This window comes from Sapajus apella, unplaced genomic scaffold (genome assembly GCF_009761245.1).
Source record: "Sapajus apella isolate SASKATOON/1434 unplaced genomic scaffold, GSC_monkey_1.0 scaffold40, whole genome shotgun sequence".
Lineage (NCBI taxonomy): Eukaryota > Metazoa > Chordata > Mammalia > Primates > Cebidae > Sapajus > Sapajus apella.
In genome coordinates, this window is record NW_022436980.1 from 284,419 (window position 1) to 309,239 (window position 24,821).

The window sequence follows — 24,821 nt, forward strand, 5'->3', positions numbered from 1 at the left end:
TTCTTCACTCCTAATCCTGTCAAAAGTTAACTATCTTCCAAAGCTCACACTAAATGTTAACCCCATCAAAATATCTTTCCTGGATCTACCTGGTCCCAGAAAGACTCTCCTATTTCTGATAGCAAATAGAATTTGGGGTACTGCATTTAGAGTTCTTATCATATTGTTTTCCCTATAGTTATATATGTGCATTTCTTTATCTTTTCTCATGACTACATTTTTCTGAAGGGTATATATGAGTATAATGAAGTCTTTCAACATTGAGCAGAATACCTTACTTATTATTCCTTATGTTACATAATTCTCAAGAATTTTGAAAGAGTTCTTATACTTATCAAATCATTTGATCTTTGCAGGATGCAGTAGATGAGTGGGGAAGAAAAGTGAAGACTAGAGGGTTAAAAACACTTGGCTAAGGTCACACAGGTAGGAGGTGAAGGTAATTCCTTGAACAGAGTTAATCTGACAGAGTTTGGTACTTTTTCTGATGTATCGTGCCTCTTGTAGATATAATGGGTTGCTGACAAAGAGTGACTTAGTCTGGTTTACTTTATATTATAGAAGAGAAGTAAAGATAATACTTTAAACTGATCTAACAATGTACGTAATGGATTTTTGTAACAATAGCTATATATGCATGCTAAAAATATATCCAAAATGTTAACTGCCCAAACTAAAAAGTGGTAGCTGGCTATAAGTAAATATCAACCAATTGGTTTCTGTTGTACAGAAACTTGAAACTTACTTGCAGAAGCATCCCAAAATTTTATTGATCCATCTGCATGACTAGATGAGAAATAAATTAGCATTAATTAAAGTATACTAAATAAAAATAATAATCACTCCAAATGTACAAAAACTTGAATTATTGTTAATAAAATTTTGATTCAAAAATACCACTTTAATGAATACTAATATATGCTAAACCATTTCTAAGCTTAAAACAATGGCTCATTTCTTAAACAATATACTAAAATCTAAAGATTAGAAAAAGAACAGTAGTTCCTTAGACTTTACTGTAAAAGATTATATGTGTAATAAAGAGCAATGAAAATGGCCTGTGGAAAGTGAACAACATATTTTCATGTAAAATTATTTATATTCAATTAAAAAGATAGATAATTTTGATATTACTATAAATATTAATTGAATATCATAGCAAAATTAAAGTTCAGTTTCAAAATATAAAAGCAAATCACCAAATATATCGAGTTGCATAATCATTTGGTAATAATAAAATGTCAATTCTATAAAAATTCATCTAGAAAATAGAAGAGGATAAAATACTTCTCTCTTCTTCAATACTTCAATACGTTTGATGAAGTCAGCATTATCCTGACACCAAAACCAGATAAAAACATTACAAGAAAAGAAAATTACAAACCGATATTCCTCATGTGAATAGGCATAAAAATTGTCAACAAAATATTAGCAATATAAATCAAGTAATATATAGAAAGGATAATATATCATGACTGGGTTTTCTTAGGAATGTAAACCAATTAAAGATTTAAAAAAATCAACTACCATATTAAAATTCACCATAATGACAGATTACAAAAGAAAAGCCAATAGTCATCTCAATAAATGCAGAAAAAGCATTTGACAAGATTTATCTTTCATTCATAAAAAACTTTCAATAAACTAGGAACAGAGGAACTTCTATAACCAGATAAAAGATGTGTAGGAACAAACTACAGATATCTACTAACAAACATAATAGTGAAAGATTGAATGTTTTTCCCTAAGATCAGGAACAAAGCAAAAAAAAAAAAAAAAGTTCACTCTCACCAGTCTTATTCAACATCTTATTGGAGGTGGTAACCACTGCAATAGGGAAGAAAAATAAATAAAAAGCATACAGACTAAAAGAGAAGAAACAAAATTGTTTCTATTTGCAGATTATATGGCTATGTAGAAAATCCCAGAGATTCTACAAAAAGAATACTGGAATTCATAAATGAGTAGCACAATTGTAAGATACAATATCAACATACAAAAATCAATTGTATTTCCATTGAATAGCAATAGACATTTGGAAATTTAAGCAACAACATATTACTACTTACAACAGTGCCAAAACCAAAAAATAGATAAAATCTAACATAATTTGTGCCAGATCTGTATGCTGAAAATTATAAGATGTTGACCAAAAAATAAGGCATTAATAAAAGGAGATATAAAACATATTATTGAAAATTGTATGACTTATTAGATATTTGTTCACTTAAATAACATATAAATTCAATGTAATCACAAATATGGTAAAACAATTTTTTTGTAGAAATAAACAAACTGATGGCCATACTGCAGAAAGCAATGTACAGATTCATCACTATTGCTATCAAACTGCCAACATCATTCCTCACAGAATTAGAAAAAATTATTCTAAAATTCATATGAAACCAAAAAAGCCTGAATAGCCAAAGTAATCCTAAACAAAAAGAATAAAGCAGGAGGCATCACACTACTCAACTTCAAACTATTCTATACCTGGCTACAGTAAACAAAACAGCATGGTATTGGCACAAAAACAGACACATAGACCAATGGAACAGAAGAGAAAACTCAGAAATAAAGCCTCACACCTACAACCATTTGAGCTTTGACAAGGCTGACAAAAACAAACAATGAGAAAAGAACTCCTTGTTTAATAAGTGGTGCCAGGATAACTGGCCCTTACTTTTCACCTTATACAAAATTAACTCAAGATCGATTAAAGATTTAAATGTAAGACCTCAAACTACTAAAATCCTAGAAGAAAACCTAAGAAATAGCTTTCTTGTTATCAGCCTTGGCAAATAAGTTATGGCCAACCCCTCCAAAACAATTGTGACAAAACGAGAAATTGACATGTAAGACCTAAGTTCTGTGCAGCAAAAGAAACTCTCAACAGATGAAACATAAACCTACATAATGGACAAAAATATTTACAAACTATGCATCTGACAAATATCTAATACTCAGAATCTGTGAGGAACTTGAACAAACCAAAAAACAAACAGATAACTATTTTAAAAGGTGGGCAAAAGACATTAACAGACACTTCTCTAAAGAAGACATACAAGCCAACAAACATATGAAAAAGTGCTCATCATCACTAATCATCAGAGAAATGAAAATCAAAGCACAACAGGATACCATCTTACAACAGTCAGTACAGCTATTATTAAAAAGTCAAATAGTAACAGATGCTTGCCAGATGGCAGAGAAGAGGGAATGCTTAAACCCTGTTGGTGGGAATGTAAATTAGTTAAACCACTGCTGAAAGTAGAAAGCAGTTGGGAGATTTCTCAAAGAACTTAAAGCTACCATTGATCCAGCAATCAATCCCATTATTGGGTATATAACCAAAGCAGTATAAATCATTATACCTAAAAGGCACATGCACTCATATGATCATTGCCATGCTATTTACAATATAGCACATGGAATCAACCTAGGAGCCCATCAACAGTGGATTGGATAAAGAAAATATGGTACATATATACTGTAAAATACTACACAGTCATAAAAAAGAATGAAATCACATCCTCTGCAGAAACATGGATGGAGCTGGAGGCTATAATCCTAAGGGAGCCAGAACAGGAATAGAAAACTAAATACCACATGTTATCACATATAACTGGAGCTAAACACATAAACACAGAAAGAATAGACACTGCAGACTACTAGAGTGGGGAGGGAAGGGAGAGATGTGGGTTGAAAACCACCTGTCGGGTACTATGCTCACTACCTGTGCCCAGTATGCCCATGTAACAATCTTATACATATATCCCTGAACATAAAATGAAAGCTGAAATTATGTTTTTAAAAGAAAAGTAAAGAAATTAGAATAGTCAAAGCAATTTTGAAAAATAAAAACAAAGCTGGAGAACTCAAACTACATAAGATTTAAGTCTCATCCTAAAGCTACAATAAAATGTTTGTGCTGGTGAAAAACAGACACATACATCAATGAAACATAGTAGAGAGTCCATAAATAGAACCATATGTATATGGTCAACTGATTTATTTTTTGAGAGAGGGTTAGTCACTGAGTGGCTTACTCTACTTTGTTAATAGCTTTATTGAGATATAATTTACATAACTATAAAATTCGCCCATTGTGAGTATACAGTTTGATAATTTTTAGTAAATTTACACAGTTGTCACATTGACATCATCATCCAGTTTTAGAACATTCCCATCATCCCAAAAAGTTACCTCATGGCAATATGCAACCCTCTTTCCCATCCCCAGTAGATTCACAATGATCTACTTTCTGCCTATGTAGATTCTTTTTTCTTAGAATTTTTAAACAAGTGGAACCCACCTACTGTTTTATGTCTGCATCTTTCACTTAGCATAATGTTTTTGAGGATAATCTTTCTTACATGTATGAATAATTTGTTTCTTTTTATTGCTAAATACTCTATTTACCCCTTCACCAAATCATTTGGGTTGTTTTCAGTTTTTGGTTATTACAAATAAAGATGCTATGAATGAATTCATATGCTTATGTACGCTAATTATACACTAACTAGGCATTTTTAAACTTTATTACTAAATTCTGCAGCATGTTGGTCTGAGACTCTATATACCCCAACAAATTTTAATTCTATTTTATTTTTCATGTAATATTTGATATGAAAATAACAATGTATGTAACATAGATTCAATATACTGAATATAATCATGTTGAAACTACTCAACCAAAGAACATTACTAATAATGTGCATCTACAGGTGTGTGGCCTAACAGAGCAGTCCCCAACCTTTTTGGCACCAGGGACTAGTTTTGTGGAAGACAATTTTTCTATAGACAGGGGATGGTGAGAGATGGATTCTGGATGAAACTGTTCCACCTCAGATTATCAGGCATTAGATTCTCATAAGAAGCATGCAACCTAGATCCTTGCATGTGTGATTCACAATATGGTTTGCACTCTTATGAGAATCTAATGCTGTCCCTCATCTGACAGGAGGCAGAGCTCAGGCAGTAATGCTCACTCACCTGCCGCTCACCTCCTGCTGTGTGGTCTAGTTCCTAACAGGCCATGGACTAGTATTGGTCTGTGGTCTGAGGGTTGTGAACCCCTGACCTAACATGTTACTTATCCTGGAACAGGGTCCATGTGTGCTTAAGCAGATTATTTTTCTCCTATTGATAGGTGTAGTGTTTTGTATCTCTAATAGGCCCAATTGGTCTATAGTGTTTTTCAAATACTCTGTTTCCTTCTTGATTTTTTGTCTCGATCTATTCATTATTGAAAATGTGGTATTGAAATATAGTACTGCTACTGTGTTATTCTGTTTCTTTCTTGACTTTTGTCAGTTTGCTTCATATATTATTGTGCTCTGTTACTTTCATATGTATTTGTACTTTTTATATCTTTCTGTTGAATTGACTCTTATTATTTGGTAATGTCTTTCTTTGTTCCTTGTGAGTTATTGACTTAAAGTCCAATATAAATGTGTTCATCTTGTTCTATTTTGGTTACAATTTGCATGATATATATTTTTCTATCCTTTTAATTTCAACCTATGTGTGTCCTTAAATCTGAAGTGAGTTTCCTGGAGACAGCATATAGTTCTACTTTTTTCAATCAAGCCACTCTGTCTTTTGATTGAGGAGTTTAATCCATTTACATTTAATGTAATTATTGGTATAGAAGGACTCACAAATGCCATTTTATTATTTTCTATATGTTATGTGGTTATTTTGATCTTCCTTTCTTCTCTTGCTGGCTTCCTTTGTGTTCTGTTTCGTTTTAGTGACATACTTTTATTCCTTTCTCATTTTCTTTTGTGCACCTTCTATAGGCATTTTCTTTGTGTTTACCACTGGGATTACATAAAACATCTTCTAGTTATAGCACTATTTTAAACTAACAACAACTTTAACTACATAGAAAAAAAATCTACTCCTTTACATTCACCCTCTCTTTATGTTACTGTCCAAATTACACATTTTTATATTTTGCATCTATCATCATATTTTACAGTAATTTTATGCCTGTATATTTTAAATTCCATGCCAGAAATCAAAGTGATTTATCCACCACAATTACAGTATTACAATATTCTATATTTTGTCTATAAACTTAACTTTACCAGAGAGCTTTTAATTTTTTTATGCTTTGGTGTTGTTTTCTAGTGTGTTTGTTTCAACTGAAAGAACTCTCAGCAATTCATGTAAGACAAGGTTAGTGGTTATGAACTCCTTCAGTTTTTGTTTATATAATGAGGTCTCTATTTCTTCTTCATTTTTTGAAGTTGGTATGCCAAATATAGTATTCTAGGTTGGTGAGTTGTTTTCTTTTTTCTTTTGGCACTTTGAGTATACCATCCCACTCCCTTCTAGTCTGCCATGCTTCAGCTAAAAAACCTGCTGACAATCTTATGGGGATTTCCTTGCAGGTGATAAAAACTTTTCTTCTTGATGCTTTCAAGGTTTTCTTTTTGTCTTTGACTTTTGATGGTTTGATTATAATGTGTCTATGAGCTTCTTTGGATTCATATTATTGGACTTATTTAAGCTTCTTGAATTTTAATTTTCATTTCTTTCCAATTTAGGAAATTTTTGGCCATTATTTCTTCAAGCAAGCTCTCCAGTCCTCTCATTCTCATTCATTCTCTCCCTCCCTCCCTCCCTCTCGCTCGCTCTCTCATCTCAAATTCACATAATGTATATGTCAGTCCACTTGAATGTGTTTGTAAGGCTCTTAGGCCCTCTTCTTTTTGTTCCTCTGACTCAATAATTTCAAGTGACCTACCTTCCAGTTCACGGACTCTTTCTTCTGCTTGGCCAAGTCTGTTGTTGATACTCTCTAATGAATTTTTCAAATCAATTATCATAGTATCATATTCTTCAGATCTAGAAGTGTTTCTCTTTAATAATTTTGAACTCTGTTGGTACTCTCATTTTGTTCATGTATCATTTCCCTAATTTCATTTAGTTTTCTATATGTATTCTTTAATATATTGATTTTTAAAAGATGATTATTTTGAACTCTTTGTTAGGTAATACACAGATTTCTGTTTCTTTAAACCTTTTCCCATTTAGGCTAAAAAAGTGCAGCCCACTTCTAGTGCTCCTTTAATTTTACATATACATGCTTTTTGAGGATGAAGCAAATCTGACTGGTTTTCAATATTAAAATAAAATATGGACACTGTTCTTGGAGTTATTTCTAAACAAAACTAACATCAGAATAATCTATTTCAGAAAAATCAAATTCTTCAAATGATTCATTGGCCAACAACTGTACAAAAATGATGTTAACATCACACATAGGAATGCTATGTTTTTTAGGATATGACATTTTCAGTGATCGAGAATTACTATATTTTGTAAATGGAAATATCACTACTAAAACCAGAATGCTATAAATAGAATGATGTTTCTTTTGTTTCCAAAGTCAATATACTAGAATGATGCAAAAATAATAATAAAAGTGAGATATTTTGAGGCAAAGTTATCTTGGCATAAATGTTCTAGCTGCAAGTGCTGCCAGTGAGTATTCTTGGGGCAAATGGGGAAAAGGTAAAATCAGTTACCGGATTTTTTATTTTTTCATCTCTTTTATTGGGCCATGTTTCCCTGTCTCTTTGTATGCTTTACTTTTGTTGAATTTAACATGAAAAAGTAGCCACATCCTTAGGGATTGACTTTGTACAGAGGATATTCTTCATAAATCAGCCTCTAAGAGCCTCTCAAAACTTTCATGGGAATGTCTTCTCTGGGCTTGTGCATGTAATTCCTAACTAGTGAAGCTTTCCAGTTTCTTTTTTAGGAACTTGTAGTATCTTACTGCCTCTTGTATCTCTCTGGAATACTAGGTTCTCTGATGCTACAAGCCACTGAAATATATTTTGCTCTCAGTGGCACTCAGGTATGCAGAGTATGCGAGTTCTCTAACAGATGATACAGAGACTGGTCTCTTGAGCAGCCACTGTAAATCCAGAACATTGGGTATATGTTCCACTCTTCTCTTTCCACCACAATGAAGCCATGAGTTGCACTTTTACTCCTAATTGTGAGCTGTGCCAGCTTGGAAAAAGGACAGATATGGTTAAAATGCTTTTTTTTTTTTTTTTTTTTTCCTGAGACAGAGTGTTGCTGTGTCACCCAGGATGGAGTGCAGTGGTGCGATCTCAACTCACTGCAACGTTTGCCTCCAACTTTTGCCTCAAGTAATTCTGCCCTACCCTCCCAAGTAGCTGGGACTGCAGGCACGTGACACCACACCTGGCTAAGTTTTTGTATTTTTAGTAGAGACGGGGTTTTACCGTGTTAGCCAGTATGGTCTTGATCTCCTGAACTTGTGATCCACCCACCTCAGCCTCCCAAAGTGCTGGGATTACAGGCGTGAGCCACTGCACCCAGGTGCCACTACTTTTCTTACCCATTTCAATGTGAACATTCTTGGTTTTGACATTGTCTGGGGTACTGTGACTTCCTAAATGGTTTCTGAAGTTGTCATGTCTTTTTGGACCATATATTGTTGTAAAGTGAGTGTGTCTGTGGAGAACAAGATCTAGGGCTTCTTATTCTGTCACCTTGTTGATGTCACTCTCCATTAATTCTTTTTTATAGATTTTTTTCTGTCTTTTTACTTTCAAATTATCTATGGTGTTATATTTGAAGTGAGTGTATTGCAGATAGCATATAGTTAGGGATTCAGAATATCATATAAATTTTTTTCTGCTTTTTTTCATGTTTCCTCTTTTTTTGCCTTCCTGTTACTTGAATTATTATAGTGCTTCCATTTTGATGCATCAGTAGTGTTTTTAAGTGTACCTCTGCATAATTTTTAAAAAGTTTTTTTTAGGCATTACATTGTATCACAACTTATCACATTCTACCAGTGTCATCCTATTACCAGTTCAAGAAATATATAAAAGCCTTAACACCCTTCAAATTATTGTACCCTTTCCCATTTATAATTGTGCTAAATATTTTCTCTATATACATTTACAACTATCCCAGACAATGTGATTATAGTAACATCAGACACTGTTACTATAATCTTTGCTTCAACCATAAAATATACTTTTGAAAATACAAGACATGAAAAGCCTATTTTATTTATCCATACTTTTGTTTCTGCATTATTTCTTATTGATGAACCAAGATTCCTTCTTTTTTTCATTTCCTGTGTACGGAACTTCTTTATATACTTTTTAAGGGTTAATTTGGTGTTGACAAATTCTCTTAGTTTATTTCATCTAAAAATGATGGATTTTGATCTTAATTTTGCCTTAATTCTTGAAGGATATTTTCATTGGGTATAGGATTCAGGGTTGATAGATCTTTTCTTTCAGTACTACAAAAATATTCATTTTCCTTTTGGCAGGCAGGGTTTCTGATGAGAAATCTGCTGTCATTCAAATTGGTTTGGCCGTATAGGTTAGATGTCATTTCTCTATTGTGGCTTTCAATATTATTTTTATTTTAGTATTTACTATTCAGAAGTTTGATGATAATGTATATTGGTATAGATTTATTGGGATTTGCTCAGCTTCTGGAATCTGAAAATTCATGTGGTTTTGCTAAATTTGATAAGTTTTCAGCCATTATTTCCTCAATGCTTTTCAGTCCCACCCTCTTTCTTCTCTCCTTCCTCATTTATTTCTGGTGACACAGGAAAGGGGATGGGGAGTGGTAGATACTCATTACTGCTGGGCAGTGGAGAGAATTCTGGCTCCCCACAACACCACAGGGGAGGGGTTTCACCTAGCATGGTACAAGGCCCCAGCTCCCTACTCTGCTTTATCTGACACTCTAGGGAAGTTGGGCTATCTAGCCTACCCTGATAAGGGTGAAAGTCTACACTCCTCACTTGGCCTTTACTGGAGTGAGTTGGGGTGGGGCCACAGTTGTGTGTGTGGGAGGATGGTGTGTGTCTGTGTGTGTGTGTGTGTGTGTGAGAGAGAGAGAGAGAGAGAGAGAGAGTATGTGTGTGTGTTGTCAAACCCAAATAGAAAGATTATTTTCTAAATGTTTTCTGTTTTGATACACTGCCCCTTTCTTCATCCCATGGTTAAAGAGAGCTAGATTTGGTTGGGATTTTTCATCCCAACACAGTTCTATGTTACTAACTTCTTTAGCTCTAATTCTTGGATATATGAGGCAGAAAGAAAAGTTAGGGAACTGACTTCCATGCTATTCTTTAAGGCGTAGGAGTCCTACCTGGTCTGACACTTCACATTTCCCAGTTATCTTATGTTTGTCTTATACATAATATCCAGAGTTTTTAGTTGTTTAGTGGGAAGAATAGGAAAAAGTATATTGACTCTATTTTCCCATTAGCAGATCCCTTATTATCTTTGAAATCTTATATTTATAATTAGGTATATCTCTATTTTTGTTCCTAATATTAAAATATCAAGTGGGTTATCATACAAAGAAGTGTTATTTCTGGTGCTGTAAATTTTGAGGAATATTTTAAATAACCACCTTGTACAGATACAAAGCAGTGATTCCTGAATTTGGCAAAAATAGATAAATGTTTATAAGGGCCTTTGTAAAGCTAATATTCTGTGATTTCCAATGAAGGCTAATATCTCATGACTTCCCCCTTTGACATTCTCCTGGTAATACAATCTATGCTTTCTTTTTTTGTTATTATGTTTCCAGTGGTTTGATTATATCTTCTGTCAAGATTAGAATCTTTGGATTGTTATTTCTTATGTTTTTACTTTTACTTAAACTATTATTCTGCATGGAATACAATTATGGAAAAGTATCAAGACTCAGTAAATATCTTTTTGTTGATGAACTAATAACTCACAAAACACATCTACTTACCCAGTAATAATAATTTCTGGATATGTTTGTGCTCCAAGGTTCCAAGCTCCTCCACTAATTGGCCACTCCTAAATAGATTATCCAGAAAGAATATATATATATAGATGCGCATATATGTGTGTGTGTGTATATATATATAGTTCAAATTGCTTAGATTTTAGTTTAAATGACTTAGAAATTTAAAATAAAAATATCTTAAAATGATAAAAAGTTCACTTAAACGTAAATAACTGTAAAATAATCAAGAATGAAGTGTGCAGCTGTCTTTTAATTCTTTCATTGAACAAACACCTCTAAATGTACAACTCCATCTTCCTTAAAAATATGGATTTTAACCAATCTTAACATTTATATAAACAAATCAAAGAAGTGTTTTTAATTGTACAAATAAAGTGTTGCTACATGTGTCATATAGTATGTGTACCACCAAACTACTGTGGTGCCATTTAACATAGAATCTATGTAAATAGCATCTCTCGAAGTTATCCATACCAACAGCCCTGGGAAAATAACAGAAATCATAATAGATGATCTGTTACAATTGTAAATATTTGAATCTTGCATAACTATAACAAAAATTCTAAAATGTTATTTAACAAATGACTTTTAATAATTATATGTCCTAAACCATTAATTTAATTATAAACTAAGAAGACCTGAGTCTTTTTATTTTCTTAAAACATAATCTTTCATCTAAAATAAAGGTTACATCTTATGACTCAAATATACATTAAAGTACATACTTAGTATATAAATATATATAATAGATAAGTATATCAATATATAATTATATACCTAGTATATAAGAAATTTATATTTCTATAGGCTTAAAGCTATGTAGCATTTAGGAAATTTGAATTTAAGAAGTTATGTCTTTAATAGATGTTGGCTTATAACTTAAAAAGAATTTAGTTCAAGTCCTCCTATATGGAATGTCAGAAAATAAAGCAATGGGAAAAAGTATAAACATGTGATATGAATACAAGAAAAGTTATTTATAATTTATACTTTTACCTTATTACTGTATCCTTGTTTTTTATGCTTGACTCCTATAGAATACAGTACTAGAATCAAATCCGGAGGACAATCAGCAAAGTATGCTGTGCATGTAACTGGTGATTCATGAATGTCCATGGGATATGGATTTTCAAAGATCGGAAAACTAATAGATAAAGACAATATATCAGTGTTATTTTACAAAGATAAAATAAAAAATCATTTTGATAAAGCCCTAAAATGTCTCTAAATATTTACTAAAAATTTCACTTGTTTTTTTTTTCAGTATCATAAAATAAGGATTGTATGAACAAAAATGCTTTTTTTATAATAGCAATTTATAAAATGTAATATTAATGCTAGTAAAATTTTACTCAAACTCAAAATTTACTTTTCATAATTCCAACATTCCACAGTGGCACTGCTTTGCTAATATAGATACAATGAATTCTATTAATCTGAAACTATTATATGCCAAGTTGACTTAGTTAATTCATTAAAACTTATATAAACTAAGCACTTTACCTACATACAATGGTAAATATTTATTTAGTATCCTTATAAATATTAATATATAAGTAAATTTTGACTTTTTTCAATGGGAGTGCTATGGTTTGGATGTTTGTCCCCTCCAAACCTCATCTTCAAATTTAGTCCCCAGTGTTGGAGGTGGAGCCTAATGAGAGGTGTTTGGCTTATGGGGGCAGATCCCTCATGAATTGATTAATATCCTGTCTTGGAGATGAATGAATTCTCCCTTTTTGTTCCTTTGAGAGCTGGTTGTTAAAAAGAGCCTGGAGCCTCCTCCTTCTCTCTAGTTTCTTCTTTAATCATGTAATATCTGCACACACCAGCTCAGCTCCCCTTCACTTTTCACCATGAGAGAAAACAGCTGAAGTTCTCACCACATACAGATGCCCAATCTTGTAAACAAAATAAACTTTTTAAAAATAAATAAATAAATTACCAACTTCAGGTATTCCTTTATAGCAACACAAAACAGAGTAAAACAGAAAATTAGTACTGAGGAGCGGGTGTTGTTATAAAGATACCTGAAATTGTGGAAGCACTTTTGAAATGCGTGATGGACAGAGGTTGGAGGAGTTTGGAGAGCTCACAAGAAGATAAAAAGATAAGGGAAAGTTTGGAACTTCTTAGAGAGATTGGTTAAGTAGTTGTGACCAAAATACTGACAGAAATGTAGGCAGAAAAGGCCGTGCTGATGAGGTCTCAGACAGAAATTAGGAACTTACTGGGAACTGTAGCAAAGATCCCCATTGTTGTACCATAGCAAAGAACCTGGTTGCATTGGTGCACTGTAGCAAAAATTTGGCTGCACTGTGGAAGTTTAACCTTAAGAATGATGACATAGAGTATCTGACAGAAAAATATTCTAAGCAGCAAAGTGCTCAATAAGTGGCATTATTACTTTTAACTACTTACACTAAATTATGTCCACAGTGGAATCACCTAAAGGAAAAATTTATAATTAAAAGGGAAGCGGAGCATTAACATCTGAAAAATTTGCAGCCTGGCCATGTGGTAGAAAAGAAGAGTGTTTTCAGGGATAAATACAAGCAACTACTTGCTAAAGAGATTAGCATGACCAGTAAGGGAGCAAAGTACTAACAGTCCAGACAATAGAAAAAAGGCATTTCAGAAATCTTTGAGGCCACCTATCCCATCACAGTCCCAGGAGCCTAGGAGAACAGAACAGTTTTGGGAGACAGGCCCAGGGGACCACTGCCCTGTGCTCCTTTGGGATGCTGTTCCTTACATCCCAACAGCTCCAGCTCCCACTGTGGCTCAGATGGCCCCAGCTACTACTGGGGTTGCTGCTCTAGAAGGCACAAGCGATAAGCCTTGGTGGCATCCACATGGTGTTAAGTCTGCAGACACCCAGAACACAAGAGCCATGGAGGCTTGGCAGCTGTCCCCTGGATTTCAGAGAACATATCAAAAAGCCTAGGTGCCCAGGCTGAAACCTGTCACATAGGCAGAGCCACCAGCAGTGTGCAACCTCAGTCTGAAAAAGCCTCAGACATTCAACTCCAATATATTAAAGCAGCCACATGGGCTATATGCAGCAAAAACATGGGGACAGGACTACCAAGGCCTTGGGAGCCCACCCCTTGCACCAGTGTTTCCAGGATGCAGGACATGGAGACAAAGAAGATTATTTTGGAGATTTAAGGTTTGATATATACTCTGCCATGTTTTAAAGCTGCATTGGACTTGCTATGCTTTTATACTGGAATGGAAATGTTTACCCAGCACCTATACAACCATTGTTACCTTAGAAGTAAAGAACTTCTTTGGGAGGCCGAGGCGGGCGGATCACTAGGTCAAGAGATCGAGACCATCCTGGCCAACATGGTGAAACCCCGTCTCTACTAAAAATACAAAAAAATTGACTAGGTGTGGTGGCGTGCGCCTGTAGTCCCAACTACTTGGGAGGCTGAGGCAGGAGAATTGCTTGAACCCGGGAGGCGGAGGTTGCAGTGAGCCGAGGTCACGCCACTGCACTCCAGCCTGGCGCCTGGTGAGGGAGTGAGACTGTCAAAAAAAAAAAAAAAAAAAAAAAAAAAAAAGAAGTAAAGAACTTGTTTTATGTTTTATAGGCTTACAGCTGGAAATAACTTACCTTGAGTCTCAGATGAGACTTTGGACTTTGAACTTTTGAATGGATGTTAAAATGAATTAAAACTTTTGACACTATTAGAAAGGAATGATTATATCTTATATGTGAAGACATGAGTTTTGGGGACTTGGGAAGAATACTAGGATTGGGATGATTTTTCCCTTCACAGGGGCAGATTCCTCATGAATAGATTAACATCTTCCCTCAGGGATGAGTTCCCACTCTTAGTTCCCTTGAGAGCTGGTTGTTTAAAAGAGCCTGAAATCTGCCCCTTCTCTCTCTTGCTTTCTTCTCACCATGTGATTTCTGCACATTCTGACTTTCCTTCACCTTCTGCCATGAGTAGAAACAGCCTGAGACCCTCAACAGATGCAGACACCCAATCTTGGACTTTCCAGATATCAGAATTGTGAGCTAAACAAAACATTTTTCTTCATAAATCGTCTAGCCTTGAGGATTCTTTTAGAATAATATAAAAAGGACTGAGACAAAGAGGTAATATATGGGAAACTTTTAAATTTTTTGCAGGTATAATGGAAAGATGTGTGTCATATAATTAGGTTTGTGTGTATGTGACTGTGTATATCTTAAAGATCATTTCCTACATGAACTAGAGAACATAGATGGAATGAAGACTTATGGACATAATAAATTTCATATTCTCAAACCTACTATAACTTAAAAAGGAAATAAGTATAGAATCAAATTTAAAATTCCTGTAGCTACTTAGAACATCATATGTACCAGGCACTGTGCTAAGAGGAAATTAGTATTATTCTATGCTATATCTGTTCCAAGTCTGTGTCATCATATAATTTCTGACACAATGTGTTTTTTTTTGTTTGTTTGTTTTTTAGGATAGGAGGTAGCTGTTACAGATACAATTTTCTATTTGCTGTTGCTTAGAGATTGCCACATTATTATGTTTTTTGCCATATTATGAGAAACTTAATTTAAAAATTAGGGATTTAGTCCAATCTCCAGAGAATATGGGGTGTGTGTGTGTGTGTGTGTGTGTGTGTGTGTGTTTTGGCAGGAGCTCTCTTTCTACCAATCTGAAATATTGCAGACAGTATCTCAAATAAGAATAGTTATATATGCAAAATCAGGTTAAAGAAACAACTCATGTTTAGTTAAGTGACAAGTAGGTTAAACTAGATGTACCAGAGGTTAAACTAGATATATCAGAGATTCTCTGTTTCAGAGTAGAAATTATTAACATTCCTAAGATTAAAGAGTTGTAAGATTAATGTCTTCCCTGCCCTTGAGATCCTGGTCTTCCGTGTTGTCTGCTGCCATAGTGCAAATGGATCCCCTTGAAGACCAGGCCTACAATTTAGAATTTGATAACAGCAAGAGGTAACAATAATAGGCTCCTGAGAAAGTGAAATATCATGGAAATGTCTGAGAAAAATTATTTTAGTACATTGGCAAGATTAGGCAAAAAGATATTAAAAAGAGAAATAACTAAATTTACTACAGGAATTTAGACATAAAAGTATAACTGATTATTGTGAAAATAGAAATGAAGATATGAATCCAAGAAATCAAGAACAGAAATAATTTGTAAACCCTAATGCTTGCCTTTGTGTTGGGGATCAAATGGAAGGACAAAGATAAAAAGAAAAAAAATTGAAAAGGGTTCCAAAGTTACAACTTATTTGACATTCAACATACCTGAGAGGTAACCATTTGGAGGGAAAGAGAACATACTCAGTTTTTGACATGTTAAATTTCCTGTAATAGCCAATGAACTGGGAATGCCACAGAGATTTTACATACTAAAGATGGTAAAATGTTAGATAAAAACTTGTAAACAAAATATTAATTCACATATATAGGATAATGAAAAGCACAAGAATGTATGTATATATAAAATGGTGACTTTTCTGTTATGCATACTGTATCAGAATAAAACAAAAATTAAATGAAAGAATATATACTAAAGAAAATGAACATGAAAGGTAAAGTATAATGGGCCTGCAAGGATGTTAGATACTTAGACTAAGTATGAGTAACCAACAAATATGATGTAGAAAGAAAAGTTGAGTATCAATGAGATTGGAAGAGTATATTTTAGTAAGACTTATGTTAAAACTTCTTACAGGAATAAGCATAAATCCTTACATCTACACAAAAAGTGTAATGTTGATAAATAGGGCAGCCAAGCAGAATTCCCAGTTATGATGATTTTATGGCCCAAATCCTACATCCCTTTCAAAATACTGAGAATAATATCTGCAAATTAGTATGAGGAAGAACCCTGGATCTTACATTTACAAATGATGTGGAAAGTAGAATTCAGACTGATTTATTCAATAAGAATTTATTAAGAGCCTACTCTATGTGGAAACAGAGCCCCTCCTTCATGGAGTCTATAGCCAAGTGGGGAGACAATCTTTAAGCAACAGCAAATAGAAAATTGTATCTGTGTCAAAAGCTATGACGAGAGAAATGTGGGGACTATGAGAGCCCACACGAGGATATGTGACCAAATTATATAGTTAATGAAATATTTTATTAAATAAGGAAGTGATACCTGGCTTGAGAATATTACAGATAAGATGTTAATAAGGAGAAAAAAATGAAGGGAAGGTTATTCCAGGCAGAGGAGAGATAACTTACAAAATTGTGTCATAAATATAAGAGGCTAAAAGATCAGTAGGTGAAGAACATATAATGATGGAAATCAGTTTCATGCTATTACCATTATAATAAAAATGTATAGTTGGAAAATTTTTACTGACAATGTAAAGGAGTGTGACCACCACTATAATAGCAGTATTCTACACTTGTTTCAATTGCCTGTAACATAATGAAAAAAAAAATGTAAAAGAAGTCTCCTGTCTTCTCTGCCCCTGACAGGATCCTGGTCTTCTGTGTTGTTTGCTGCTGTAGTACAATAATATTTTTATCATGTGTCATTTTCCATTACTCAGCTATCACACTGTACAAGTTTTCATAATGATAGCTTTTCTTTAAGGAAACAACAGAAATGTGATCAATTTTATGTGTCCTGAATCTCCAGTGCTTCTCTCCAAACATCGGGTGCTGATGCCTTTAAGTTGTCTTACAATTTTCTCAGTGTTTCCCAAATTCTCCTGGTTTCATTTTCACCATTAAATCAAAGTGCATTTCTGTAATTCTAGCAAACCAATATTCACATAAAGAATATTTCCTATCTAAAGAATACAAATGCCAATTATCTAAAATAAAGAGTTTAAAAGTGTTAATCTGTATATGGATAACTTACTTGCTTTGTGTCAGATCAACTACAATAAGATCTTTCTCCAGAAGTACTACAACAGCATAGGGTTCTTGAAATTCTACAAGTAAAAATAAAAAATGAAAAGTTTTCATACTGAATATTTTATAAAATCAGCAAAATTGCATTTCTTTTATCTCTATACAAATACTATTTAAACTATGTGAGAAGATCAAACTGTAAGTCAAAGTAAGATGTAACAAACTGCACTTAAAAATATGCTGTTTCTCAAATTTAATATTAAGATCACTAAAAAGAGCAAGAAAAAATTAAAAGTAGCATAGTATAGAGTTAAATATATCTCAATAATTATGGAGTGGTGATAATATTGGATTATGTGAAGACAGTGAATCTGTCACCTGATCTCACAAACATTTATCTTATTCTTCCATACCTTTGTATTTTAGATCTGATATTATGCCTACAAGGAAATTGTACTGAGGGAATAGTATCTCTGCTTCTCTGGGGTATGACATATATTCACATCTGTATAAGAGTAACACTGCTTATAATTAAAAGTTTACTTTCAATTCAATATAATTTGAAATATATTTATAGATTGTGTAACCACATCAGATCAATCCAGTTCAAGTTTTACATAACAAAGCTCTTCAGTTGCCATGGACACCCAGATTGAAGGCCACATAACCTGAACATGCCCAGATAAACCAAGCATGCAACCACAGGTAGAAACTAAGTGCCCAGAACAAGGAACAGGGACTAAAATTAGGAAGCATACATTGCATGCCAGGCTGCAGGATCCAATCAGATAGAGCCCTGGTATCACCCCAGGGAAAAATCCAGTCAGAGCACACCTCCTAGCATCATCCTATGGCAAGAGCCAATCAGATCATGTCTCCTCATTACCCTCTGAATATAAAACCTTCCCTAATCCCCAGCTTGGGGAGACAGTTTTGAGATCTGTCTCTTTGCCAGTTCACTCACAATAAACCTTTCTTGCTGCAAAAACCTGGTGCTTCAGTGTTTGGCTTTCCATTGTGCATGAGCAAAGAGACCCAGTTTAGTTCAATAACGAAGTTGGTGAACCAGATGGAACTTCTACAAATCCTTTCAGGGCAGTTTTGCCTGTGGCTCACCAGCTCCGTATCAGGGATGGGCTCCACTTGAGGGTCTGAGCAGCTGTCCAGGTGTTTTACTTGGTGATTTGCTCTTGGTTCCTGTCTCCCCAGCATGGCCCTGATGACTTTTGGTGCTTTGATTTTCATTTTTGCAGCAAAGAAAAGTTTTAAATTTTGGAACATATTTTTTTCCTCTGTTTTATTTTTATTTTTTGGTGAATTAATCTCTGTGCAAGTGACCAACTCTCAGCTCCTTTCTTATCAACTTCCACTAGGGAGACTTGTCAACCTCTACAAGGGGGCCTAAGTTAGGGATTTCAACTTCGATTAAAAGGAGAATAAGGAGATATGCTCATGTGGCACTTTTCATTATAAATTTGACTAGGAACTTGACTGGGAACTTGGAACTTGGATGTGTACATGTATACATGTTAAGTTTAGGGTTTGTCTAGTCACTTGTTTAATGTTGTTAAGACCACTTAGCAAACCCTGAACAAGCTGCCAGTGGCAGCAAAGGAGGCCTGATTCAGGGTTGCTGTCTATTCCAATCAAATAGACTGAGCAAATATTTGCTTGATTATCAGCTGGAGGTCAATCTTCCCCATCTAGAATGGATTAAAGATGTCTGAAGCTTACAGAGACAAGTTTGAGCCTTGTCTTTTTGCTCTCATTGAGGGGATCAAACTCAGAGTCCAAAATGCTGTGCTTTGTCTTATTTAATTGGCTGGTTCTGTTTCTGTTTGTATATTTGTATTCAGATATGCATAGTAATATCTGGCTTAAGCAGTGGTTAGTACTTTGATGGCACAGAAACAGCCTAATTAGAAAATTATTTAATTGAGGGACTACCTTGCTCCCTTCAGCCCTTTTAGGTACTCCTAGGTGACTAGGAGATACCAGACCCATTGGTGATTCACTGGGAAGGAATCTCCATAAGCACCACATTGCAGACCCACAATATATATATCTCTCCTTAGAGCAGGGCCTTGCTCTAGTCATCTGAGATAAACCTCCAAGCAAAATGGGGAATGTTAATTGTAGCAGGTCTCCAGCAGCACAAGCCATAATGGTACAACAGTGGCCAAAGAAAATGCGTCTTCCTTTCTTGAGGTCTTTAGAGCCTTCAGGCAATACACTGACATTGACCCTGAACACCCAGGTAACCTGAGAGTTTTATCAGTCACAGCATCCCTGGTATAAGAGGAAACCTACAAAAAGTAGAAAAAGTGTTGGGAATATCAATATCTCAAGTGGTCAAGATTGCCTTTAAGGTATTGTCTTGTTCAAGTCCAAAACGGGCAAAAGCTATGCGACATGAGACAATAAGCAATGTTGCTTGCTGTGGCTGTTGGCCACAACCAACCAAGATGCAAGATAGTGCATGGTAGCCAAAAATTAATGGTCATGGGTAAGACCCCTGGAACCACACTGCTAGCCAAATGGCTGTACACTCTTGAGGCCATGATGTGCATATTGTAAACAAGAGAACCATTGGAAATGGGAGTGCCCTAACCATCCCAGGCAGGTGGAGGAAGAAGCTGTCCATCAGTCAGCCCACCAGATACCACAGTTTTCTGATAGTGATTAAAAATAATGGGACTGGGGATCTTCTATGATCTAAGAATCCTGGGTAATAACTAATATAGAAAAGAGACTTATGGGCTTTCTAATTGACAATAGAGCTAGCCTTCTTCCACAAGCTCCTCTCTTCCTGCTGCTCTGCCCCACTACTTTGCTGCTCTGGTTTCTCTAAAATTCAGTAAGGGGTTTCAGCCATGTGGAACAGGTAAATTTAAGCTAAAATTGTTAGTTTGACAGAGACGAAGTTTGAATCTAACTGTCCCTTTTAACTAGTGAGTTATGGCTGACATAGCTAAGGCTTTAAAAATTAAAGCTACGTTATCATTATTTGCAGCTGCTTGAATGTACAAGTCTGGTTGTATTTATCTATGGTACCAAATTGGCTTATAAATAGAGGAGTACTCATAAATTAAGCAAGTAAGACCAGGCATTTGTCAAGTACACGTGACTTAGAAATCTTTTGGCAAATGGGACTAGTCTAAGATTGACGGTTTGTGTGTTCTGAATTATTCTGTATCCTCTGAATTATTTGACTTTAAGGTCATTACTTTTATAATATTTGCCTGACATGCAGTTATATAAAATAATTAATAGATAAATAATTTGGAATGATGACTAGCTTTGTCTAATATCTCAGTTTTTATAAGTAATCTCAGCACACTGCTAAACATACATAAATAAATGTAAATGGGATAAATAGTTATAATTTTTTATGTAACTTGAAATCCTAAATTACATAAAAAATAACAAACAGATACTCGTTAAAAGTAGAAGTCATTTTCAAATATGATAACAACTGAAACAAATTACTGAACATAAATAGGGTTGTCTTTGGCTTCTCAAATTTAATAGAAAGACTAGAAGGACTAACAGAAAGACTAAATATCCATAAAAATGTTATAGGGAAATATATTTTTCTGACAATTATAAAATGGTTCTTGGCCAAGAATGGTGGCTTACACCTGTAATCTCAGCAATTTGGTAGGCTAAGGTGGAAGAATTGCTTGAGGCCAGGAGTTTGAGATTGCCCTGGGTAATAAGGCAAGACTCCATCTCTACAAAAAATAAAATAATTAGCCAGGTATGATGACATGCACCTGGTGCTTCAGCTACTTGGAAGGCAGAGGTGAAAGGATCACTTGAGCCCAAGAGTGTGAGGCTGCACTCAGCCATGATCATGCCACTGCACTCTAGCCTGGGCAAAAGAGCAAAACCCTGTCTCTAAAATAAAAATAAAAATAAAAAATTGAAATAATAAAAATAGAATGGTTATTATCTATTAAATAATAATATGTAACAGGCAATTCAAGATTTTGTGCTTCCCGTGTTTTTAATAAAAGTTAAGGTTACTAGAAGCCAAAAATTCCAATTGATATATAATTCTGTATATAAAGTAATGTGTGCTTAATAAGAGAAAAAAGTTATAAGAGAAAAAGTGTCTTTTATTGAGAAAAAAAATTTTTTTCTAATCTGAATGTTATTTAAAGGGAGTATCAAAATGTGTATTTAGGAAGGAAATAGACACCAGATAGAAAAGATGTAAATAGGAGAGGGAGAAAAAGAGAAAGAGAGAGAGAGAGAGACAGTTACAGATATAAAGATAAGAGAAAATCTTGCATGATAAATCTTTTTCCTAGAGTGACATGACTGGTTACTTAAGAAGAAGAAGTATAGAGTGAGGCAAAGTGTCTCAGTAATCCATAGATGGTCTGAGTATATCATGATAAGGTTCATGAATGGGAACTTATGAAGGAAATTTTGGGTGTGATTAAGCTGGTTATAATTAAAATAAATTATTTGTACAGTCTTTCTAAAGAGTAAACTTTGATGTTAAAGTACACTGATACAAAACTTAAAAACTTGGTGTCCTATGTTAAACAACAAAGAACAACAAAGCTTGGTTTTTTTTTTGAGACAGAATCTGTATCACCCAGGCTGGAGTGCAGTGGCACAATCTCAGCTTACTGCAACCTCCACCTTCAGGTTCAAGTGATTCTCCTGCCTTAGTCTCCCAAGTAGCTGGGATTACAGATGTGTACCACCTCACTCAGATGATTTTTGTATTTTCAGTAGAGATGGGGTTTCACTATGTTGGCCAGGCTGGTCTTGAACTCCTGACCTCAGGTAATCCACCCACTTCGGCCTACCAAAGTGATGAGATTCTAGGGATGAGCCACTGTGACCAGCAAACAAAGGTTTCTTAAAATATTAATTGCTTTTAGTAAGATTGCAAGAAGCTTTATTTTTAATTCTGAAATCTGTTTCTTTAACAACCATCCTCTGAATTACAAACAAGATTCTATTTCTGTCACATTTCTTCTTGAGAACTGCCTAGTTTCTCTGATTTTACTTTTATCCTGAAGTTCCAGAAAAGCAATGTTTTACTCATTATAACTTGATTGAGTACTCTTGGCTTTTCTTTATGTGTCTGAATTATTTTATGTAACCAGAACTTCATATGCTATTGCTAAGAACTATATATTCCCTGTTCAAGGTAACTGGCTTAGGAAATACAGATTCTGTGTTTTATGAAGAACATTTCCTGTACTTTATGCTGTCCTTGTTGGGTTTTGAGTGCTTCAGAAAACTGAGCTTTACAAGGGTTAAGGTTTTTACATCCATGTAACTTTCTGTATTGTTTTTGAAGTCTTCTGATTGTTACTCTTACTTTGGTTGAGTAAGTATTTATTTGGCAGTGAACTATCATTCTATTCAAGAAAGTAGTTTTTGAACTTTTTGACATCTTTGGTAGGTTTCTCCAGGATCCAAATCTTTAATTAAGTCTTTTGGCCTAAAATTAATTTTACAATTTTCCACATTGACCCCCTGAAGAGCCTCAAATGGTTTATCTCTCATCTTGTACAGATATTAAATGATTAGGCTTATTTGATAAATAATACAGGAAGTACTGTCAAATAAGGAATGGTGTTTAATTTCCTTAAGTTATATATGTGTGTTATTAAAATGTGTGAAATTGTATAGGATTCCTAAAATTCTGATATGCCAAGATATGTAAGATAATAGCGATTATTAAGTTAAATGACCGTATGCCAACAAAATGTCTAAATTGCCTTTTCAATTGAAATTATTATCAGATCTTTGGCTATAATTGTTCTAGGGTTTTGTCATCCAGTTATTATTTTAAATTCTTCTCTGGAGGTATTTGCAATGGGCTAGAGTTTAAAATTGCTAATCAAAGTAAAGAAAAAAAAATTTTTTTAAACAGAGTCTTAATCTGTTGCCCAGGCTGGAGTCCAGTGGTGCAGTCATAGCTCGCTGCAGCTTCCATCTCCTGGTCTCAAGCTTGATCCTCCTATGTCAGCCTATGGAGTAGCTAGGACTACAGGTATGTACCACTACACCCAGCTAATATTTTTATTTTTAGTAGAGATAGGTCTCGCTATGTTGTGCAGGCTGGTCTTGAAATCCTGAGCTCAAGCTATCCACTCAACCTCCCAAAGTGCTAGTATTACAAGTATAAGCCACTACACTTGGCCAGCCAAACAAAATTATTTAAATGAAATTAAATAATTGATAAAGATAATGTTTTTGTGGCTTAAATGTTTTGTTTTCCAAATTCAAGGAATTTTTCTGTCATAGGCTATCTACAGTTTGCAATATTTTGGTAAAGTACCCTTTATTGAACAAAGGGGGAAACATTTGCTTTTTCTCCCTACTTGATTCCTCTAAAATTCAGAAGCTATACATGACCATTCTTATTTTTATTTATATACGTTAAATAAAAATCTTATCTCTCTTGAAAGTAGGATACAATTAAGAACATTGGTTATAGTACCAAGATATAGACTGAAATGTTATATGTAAGAATGTTTGTAAAATACCTGTCTTCAAGAGTTCCCAGCTTTACAGTGAGTAAGTAAAAACTGTCACTTCCTGGTAGGCCCAAGAACCTTAAGACTGTAAGTAAAATCTAACACCTGACTTGGTTGGTCCATCTAGCTTCAAGAGGTTCTAATATTTATGATTTCTTATTTGATCAATGTGGACAGGAAAAGTTATGCTTGTAAGAAAAGCAAAAGTGGGATCAACTATTACATTATAACCCTGTGCATTATCCACAATTCCTTGTCATTTAGCTGTAAGCTGGATTAGATTCTGAATTCTCCTAAGATCCTCCAATATTTGGTTATAACTAAATCCTAATGAAGTCACCTAGCTCGCTCCCCTGCCACCCCATCCAGACTAGGGATGCTCTGGGAACATTCAGGGGATTTCCCCTTTAAAATCTAACCAACTAGGTGAATTAAAATATCAGAATTGGACACAAACTGGACCCACAGGATACTATAGTCCCCTTGTCTCAAAGAAGTTGATGCGTCCACTTCTTTTGTAAAAGCTACAATGAAAATAGTAATGGGGACCCCCTCACTGTCTGCATTCCACACTCTGTTGGGGCTTTACTCAATTCACATTATAAGAGGCCTAGAAAACTATGCAGTTCTCT

At 34.4% G+C, this 24,821-nt stretch overlaps 1 protein-coding gene across 9 annotated transcripts in view; it reads right to left on the reverse strand.

The window, feature by feature from the left end:
• Positions 1-24,821, reverse strand: part of STXBP5L (syntaxin binding protein 5 like) — a 421,768-nt gene that overhangs the window by 154,438 nt on the left and 242,509 nt on the right. For all 9 annotated transcript variants that reach the window (XM_032298936.1, XM_032298937.1, XM_032298935.1 and 6 more), the window contains 4 exons: positions 17,685-17,757; positions 11,809-11,956; positions 10,795-10,862; positions 746-786 (listed from right to left, as the gene is read on the reverse strand). In XM_032298936.1, coding sequence (XP_032154827.1) covers positions 746-786; positions 10,795-10,862; positions 11,809-11,956; positions 17,685-17,757 — 330 coding nt within the window. The remainder of the gene's footprint in view (positions 1-745; positions 787-10,794; positions 10,863-11,808; positions 11,957-17,684; positions 17,758-24,821) is intronic.